We start from the raw sequence: 7,436 nt of genomic DNA, 5'->3' as shown, positions 1-7,436 counted from the left end.
ACTTTTCTCTCAGAGCTCCTCTCCGTCTTTCTCAGCACCGTCTCCAGAGAGCAGTTACCAGCATGAGCTGGAGTTCCAAACAGTGTGACCCATCCAACACCCAACCACCGTCACAGTACCACCCTGAATGTAACCTGAGCTCAGAGTAGAAAACAGTGAAGTTTGACGTATTTGGGTTTGTGTGTCCGTCTGCTGTTGGCCTGACTCAGGAATCTGGTGCCAGCAACCTCGACTAAACTTAATGACACTGAAAGAGAGAGGAAAGAAAAAAGGATCACAATGGAGCTGCATGCACTGCAGAAGGCTGAGGGTAAAGAGAATTGATTTAGAGTAACAATTCCAACATTTATCTTGTTGAAAAGACTCATTTGTCAAAGAAATTTGAACTTTTTATTCATTAAAAATGAAACAACAGAAGCCTGAAGAAGAGATCAAACAAATGTGTCTGAAGTCATTAATTCTGACTACTTTAGTGATGATGTAGCATCTCGGTACGAGGCTGGACTCTCTGGTGACGGTGGCAGAGACGAGGACTCTGGACAAACTGCTGGACATCATGGACAATGCCAGCCACCCTCTGCACACCGTCATCACCAACCAGAGGAGCCTGTTCAGTGGGAGACTGCTTGTACCAAAATGCAGGACCAATAGACTGAGGAACTCGTTTGTGCACCAGTCTGTCACACTCTACAATGCTTCACTGGGGGAGGAGATAGCAGAGGCGGACTGGAAACAAACAAACAAACAAACAAATCCATTCAGCAATTCATCCATCCACTCATGTGCAATAAAAGGTATAAGTGCAATAATTAATGCTGTAATAACCTATCATGTGCAATAAGTCAATCATGGACCCCAACCTGTTTTTGATACCGCCATACAGACTGCTCTTCTTTACGCTGTCGTACTTCTTTGCTTCTTTATTATTATTACTGTACATTGAGATTTTTTTGAGATTTTTTATCATGTATATTTACATTGAGATTTTTTATTTTTTATTAATGTATACCCTGTAAGCTGCTGAAAAACTTAATTTCCCCAAGGGTGCCATCCCAAAGGGATTAATAAAGCAAAGTCTAAGTCTAAGTCTAAGTCTAAGTCTAAGTCTAATGCCATTCTACCATGTGGAGATATAAACATTATGGAGGAACCAGTTTTTAAGTGGGTCACAACTGACCTGGAGAGGATGCGAAATGTGTTTTTCTACTGGAACAACAGTGTTGATCTTAAAGATCATGAATCTTTCAAGAACCAAGTGTTTCTGAAAGACAATCGGATGAAGGATGGAGATCTGTCTGTGGTTCTGAAGAATGTGACCATTGAAGACTCTGGAAAAAACAAGTGTGTAATCAATCCAGAAAATGATCCATCAGGATCTCCTTTGAAGACAATCTCCATCATCATCCTGACAGTGATTCCTAAAGGTGAGCATTGAGTGTGTCTGTGTCTCCTTCTCCTCCTCTTCCTTCTCCTCCTCCTGCAGGTGAGCATTGAGTGTGTCTGTGTCAGAAATGCTCATCAACTTCAGGAACCAGAAAACCCTGAAACAATGACTACAGAAGATGTTTAGAGGAAATCTTTTGGCCTCTTTGTCAGGCAAACATTACTATGCAAGAGAGGACATCCCCATTCATGTAGGAGAAAACACGCCTCTTCTACATAGAAGAGGACACACCCCTTTCCATCTTGTTCTTATTACTTTCTACCGTAAATTCTTCCAGAGTCTCATAGATGTTTTCTTCCTGACAGAAGATCAGTTTTATTCTTTGGATCATCACAGAAATGATCAGAACTTCAGGTTTTTACATGAACTGGTTTCAATTATGGGCAATCCTCCTCTTCATCATCATCATCATCATCCTCTGCATGAGACTGTGGGCGCTCTGAGCAGCTCCTACAGTCAGAGACTTCAACACCTCGCTGCAGGAAGGAGCGCTTTCACAGATCTGTCCTCCTGTCAGTTATTAGACTCTACAACCACTCAGACACTATGATGATTGTTATCAATGTTTAAGTGTTTTAGTCTAATTTATTAACCATACGCTGTTTTTAATAGAACTGTGGTAACAGGGGAATTTACCTTTAATGGGATCAATAAAGTTTTAGGGCTGCACGGTGGCGCAGTGGTTAGCGCTCTCGCCTCACAGCGAGAAGGCCCCGGTCCGAATCCCGGCTGGGACCTTTCTGTGTGGAGTTTGCATGTTCTCCCCGTGCATGCGTGGGTTTTCACCGGGGACTCCGGCTTCCTCCCACCGTCCAAAAACATGCTTCATAGGTTAATTGGTGACTCTAAATTGCCCCTAGGTGTGAATGTGAGAGTGAATGTGTGTGATTGAGGCCCTGCGACAGACTGGCGACCTGTCCAGGGTCAACCCCGCCTTCGCCCATCAGTAGCCGGGATAGGCTCCGGCACCCCGCGACCCCGAAAGGGAAGCAGCGGCCAAGAAGATGGATGGATGGCTGAATAAAGTTTTATTTTATTCTATTGTCTTTTGTTAAATATTATTGAAATATCAGCAGATTCAGTAGATTTCTATATAGATTTATGTATGGCTATGTTAGTGTGTGTGTGTTTATATAAATTAGATTTATTGATTTTAAAACTATTTTCATTGAAGAAAAGACAAATAGAGAGATTTTATCATAAATTATGCAAAATAAAATGTTTTATTTAAAGATGTGAACAATCACATTTCAAAACAAATCTGCAATATTCTGCACAAAAAAAGTTTATTAAAATAATATTCTTTATAATAATTCTTCATAATAATCTTTTATAGAAATGAAAAAATGAAACTGAATACAGAAGCCTGAAAAGCAAAAATATTTCGAGATTCTAAAAAAAAAAAAAATCAAGACAATCAATTCAGAATTGATGCTCTGTGGTTCCAGATGTGATGATGTCATCATAGTCCTCAGCCAATCCCTGCTCAGCATGTGAGTGCTGGGTCATCACCATGGAGACAGACGGGTCACTTCCTGCAGACAGAACAGTTAAGACAGAAACTGAAGATGATTGATCAAATGTGATTGATTGATTTCTGTTACCTGAGGCTCTTTGTGGACATAAAGACACCAGAAGGAGAGTGGAGATGATGAACGGACTGATCACCACCAGGTGGAGACACACTCTCAACACAAGAGGAAGAGGAGTTGAGGCAGGGGGCGGGGCTTCTGTGGGTCTCTCTGCAGAGAGAATCTCACCTGGTCAGGTGAGTGCATGGAGGAAATCCATGGTGAGATGACAGTGAAGCTCCTCACCTGAGACAGAGATCCAGCTGGATGGAGACCCTCCATGATCCCTGATGTGACACTTGTAGAGACCTTCATCAGACCTGGAAACATGCTGGAGGGTCATGTGACCTGTAGGCTCAGTCCTGATGAGGGAGCCATCTTTATAGAAAGCAGCTGAGGGGTTGGAGGGAGGGGTCTTTGATTGACAGCTCAGAGTGAGGTCATGACCCTCCATCACAGGGAGGACAGGACTCTGCAGGATCACTGATCCACCTCAACACAGAGACAAAGCATTTCATCCATCTGCACACAGCTGCAGCAACACTAACTCCACAGTCTGATCTTACCAGAGACACTGATGTTAACCACCATGCTGCTGGCTCCTCCCCCTCTGGACTCACACCAGTACACACCACTGTCCCATGGGTACATGTAGCTGATCTCACAGGACAAACCATCTCCTGATCCCCACACAGATCCACACTGAGTCCTGGTTCCTCTGCTGGTGTTTCTTCTCAGAGTCCTTCCTGCAGAGCTGTCGTCCTCACAGTTCAGAATCACTGATTCTCCTTTAAAGAACTGAGATCTGCTGGGACTCACAGTCACACCAACTACAACAACAAAGTAAAGACACACAGAGTGTTGCTGCTTTCTTGGACACAAACACAGAGAGTCCGACTGACTGAGGAAGTGGACTAACTTTGGTTTGTTGTGCAGCACAGCAGGGAGCTCAGAGCTGCAGAGAAATGACACTCAGCTTAGTTGGAGCTTTGATGAACGCTCTGCTGTGGGAAGCAGCATCTGTCAACGTTTACACACCAACACACATCCAGCAGACGGGACTCACCCAGCAGCATCTGGACAGATGTTCCCTCCATTCTTCAGACCAACAGCAGTTTGACAGACAGAAACATCAATCCGCTTCTTCTTTTAGGATGATTGTCTGTGTGACTGTTCACTTTTCTCTGCAGCATCAACCAGGAAACTCTCAGACAGGAAGAGACCAGACCAACCACAAACATTAGGTGTTAATTAAAAATACTGACAGAGACGCTGAAGACAAAGCAGACATAACTGTCTCTCTTTATATTGACTCTAAAGTTTCTTTTTGTCTAAACAGAACTGTGACACAAATGTCAAAGTGAAAAGTGTCTTTATTGAGAAATAGACTCTCATCTCTTTATATACTACAACTCAATCGTATGTGTGTCTGTGTGTGTTCATCAATCTATCTGTCTGCTGAGTCCTCATGTCCAACATGTCAACAGAGAGACCAGAAGTCCAGATGTTGTGACTGAAATTCAACACGTTTAGTCGGTTCATGAACTTTCTCCTGTAAATAAAAGGGAGAGTTTTGTTTGGTTCATTCTGCTGTTAATCAATAAGCCCCGCCTCCAAACCAGCAGAAGTGAAGTTCTGATAAACTACACAGCTGAAGCTGCACGATGTGGTTCCTGGGTTTGGTTCTGTTCTTGGTTCTGCTGGGTTCATCTGGTCCATTAGGTAAGATCAAGTCTGAAACCAAAAACTAGTTTGAAATAGTTTGAATTTTCTCTGAAAGCAGCAGCGATGACGTTAAACAGTCATAAAGTGACAGTAAAGCCGTGGCGTCAGGCGCTCAACCTGCACCGTGCAACATGAATATGTCGAACTTTACAGGTTTGTTCATTATGTCTGTTTAATTAATACTTTTTTACTCTGAGATAAAATTAGTTTCAAACAGTAGAACCCTTCAGTTATCCTGAGCAAATTTACATTAAAGTGACCAGAAAGTGCTGAACTTATTTTTTTGAAGCCGTTTTTATCTTCTGTTTTTCGTCCACCTTTATCATGGGAGAGATCACACATCCATGTCAGGGTGGGGTCATCTGGACCCCATAAAAGAGCACAAGGGTTAAAAATGACGTGAATGAAAAGCATGAATATGTCCTGATTGGGATCTGGCGCCCCCTCCAGCAGGTGGCGGTACTGACTGTACAGCACGGATGAAAATGTCTGTCCTGACAGTTCCAGTGCGAACATGGAAAAATCAGGTTGAAGATCAATGTTGTCCAAGTGTTCTTTATCACTTTTAACTAAAACATGTTTAATAAAAACACAGTCTATCAGAGTTTATTCCAGAGTCGATCAAAACAGCAGGACAGTAGTAAACGAGTGATTTCAGTTTAACCTGTTTGGTTCATTTGGTGATTTTGAAGACAGGATTGCAGCAGAAGAGAGAAGAGATAATCTAAGGAGGAAAAACGACACTTGAACTACTAACACTTTAGATTTTGTTTCTTTGAAACAAACTTTTGCTTCATCATCAGGACAGAAACCAGAAACAGGAGGAACTTTGTCTTTAGGTGACGTTTTATTTAACCAACCAAAACCATCACCATTCATATCGCTCTCCTTTGCCGCTGTGGTCGATGTCGGTACCGGCTCTGCACCGGTTACCATGACAACGCTCCACACCACATGACTGTGGTATAAACAGGATAATGAGATCCAAAGTGTGAATTATAAGACGGTTCACGCTTCCACGTCGTGTGTTAATCTCTGGGAATGCACACCTCAGAGGACATTATCCAGCATTAAAGCAAGTGTTCTAGTTCCTGTCCAGTTACAGAACAGAATCTCTGATCTCTGATCTCTGATGCAGGTCTGAAGATCATTGCTGAACCTGGAGATGACGTCACTCTGAGATGTGAAGATACAAACATTAACCAGGATCCAGTTTTTGAGTGGACCAGAACTGACCTGCAGGAGGATGAATACGTGTTTTTATACAGGGATAAACGTCCTGATGTTGAAGATCAGCATGAGTCTTTCAAGAACCGAGTGTTTCTGAAGGACCCTCAGATGAAGGATCGAGATCTGTCTGTGGTTCTGAAGAACGTGACCATTGAAGACTCTGGAACATATGAATGCAGAGTCCTCCAAACGGGAAGCAGACGCAAGAGATCAGATGATCAACCTCCACCCATCTTCAGGGTTCAAACTTCCTGTTCTGGTCTAAGAAGTTCTCCTCCAGCAGAACTGCAGGAAGTCTCTGTTGATCTGTCCTGGACCGCATGAACTCTGCGGTCGTAGACTCTCTCATGTTTAGAGCAGCAGAACTGGAGGAAACAGCGCCCTCTGCTGGGTTTGTCGTAGAGTGTTTTTATGAACAGCATAATAACTGCTGAACCAGAACAGGAAGTTGGAGTTTTCCATAACATTTGGTTGAATTTAAATATGCTTCTCTTCCCTAATATGATCTGAGCTGCATTGTACTTGATTTAATGATTTCATGTTTTGTATTGTGTTTATTTTTATCAATATGTGTTGTAATTGACATTTTTACTGTATATTCTTAGCTTTTATGTATATAATCATAACATCAGTTCATGACAACAGATGAAAAACAGCTGCTGTGTTCATTTAATGTGAATTGTTACAGAAAAATACATAATATTGAAATTAAAGTGAACTTTTAAAAGCAACAAAAAACTTCCAACTACAAGAACTGCCAAGACACCGTCTCCCATAATGCATTTGTCGTCTATCACCACCAAACATGCCTCTGGGCGAGCTGAAACATGCCTATGACTGTCGCAACACGCCTACCCACATACCTCACCTCACAGGTGAGTTCAGGTGAGGTAGTTGAGCGGACTTCTACAGAAAATATCAACGCAGCAGCAGGAATGATGGCGCTCCTCGGTTCGGTTCTTGTCCTCGTTCTGGTCGGTTCTTCTGTTTCCAGAACATCAGGTGAGAAAACAGAACAGGTCAATGAGTGAACAGGTCGAACAGCGGGAACATCTTCTCTTTGAGAAACAAAGACTGTTTCTGAGACTAAAAGTGAAAGTAAAAGGAGACGTTTTTCGGCTATTTGTCTTTTTGGTTCCTAAAGCTTCTTCAATTATTCCAGGTTTAGGTGGAATTTATTTGTAAATATTTGTTTATTTATTTATTTGTTTGTTTATTTTTTGGGGGGGCGGGGTGTTCTTCCTGTATTTGTATTTATGTATTTTGTTTAAACAGATTAATGTTTGTAATCTGTTTATCTGTTTAATGTGATGGTGTTTAATGAACATGCTGGTAGTTTGTAGAAAATCAAGTCAAAGTTCTCTGATCTATTTATAAATTTAAAGTATAGAATGATGACAATAGTTACTAAAAGATTAACGATTGAGGCGTTCACGTTGTAATGTTGGAAAACAAGTCCTAAACTT

General features: G+C 41.9%; 2 protein-coding genes across 2 annotated transcripts; one reads left to right on the top strand and one right to left on the bottom strand.

Annotated features, from left to right (window-relative positions):
- Positions 1 to 2,653: 2,653 nt before the first annotated feature.
- Positions 2,654 to 4,221, bottom strand: LOC112143480 (protein turtle-like). The gene is made up of 6 exons (XM_024267498.2): positions 4,082 to 4,221; positions 3,935 to 3,970; positions 3,582 to 3,845; positions 3,262 to 3,507; positions 3,049 to 3,186; positions 2,654 to 2,979 (listed from the first exon to the last, which is right to left on the bottom strand). The coding sequence occupies exons 1-6, from the start codon at positions 4,110 to 4,112 to the stop codon at positions 2,867 to 2,869; spliced, it is 828 nt and encodes a 275-aa protein (XP_024123266.1). The 5' UTR covers positions 4,113 to 4,221; the 3' UTR covers positions 2,654 to 2,866.
- A 405-nt stretch (positions 4,222 to 4,626) lies between these two features.
- Positions 4,627 to 6,701, top strand: LOC112143481 (V-set domain-containing T-cell activation inhibitor 1). Its single transcript, XM_024267499.2, has 2 exons — positions 4,627 to 4,737; positions 5,879 to 6,701. Exons 1-2 carry the CDS (start codon positions 4,680 to 4,682, stop codon positions 6,292 to 6,294), a joined length of 474 nt encoding a protein of 157 aa, XP_024123267.1. The 5' UTR covers positions 4,627 to 4,679; the 3' UTR covers positions 6,295 to 6,701.
- Positions 6,702 to 7,436: the final 735 nt, after the last annotated feature.

The sequence above is a fragment of the Oryzias melastigma genome, linkage group LG18 (genome assembly GCF_002922805.2).
Source record: "Oryzias melastigma strain HK-1 linkage group LG18, ASM292280v2, whole genome shotgun sequence".
In the NCBI taxonomy this organism is placed as follows: Eukaryota; Metazoa; Chordata; class Actinopteri; order Beloniformes; family Adrianichthyidae; genus Oryzias; species Oryzias melastigma.
This window is presented reverse-complemented; position numbering and strand designations above follow the sequence as displayed.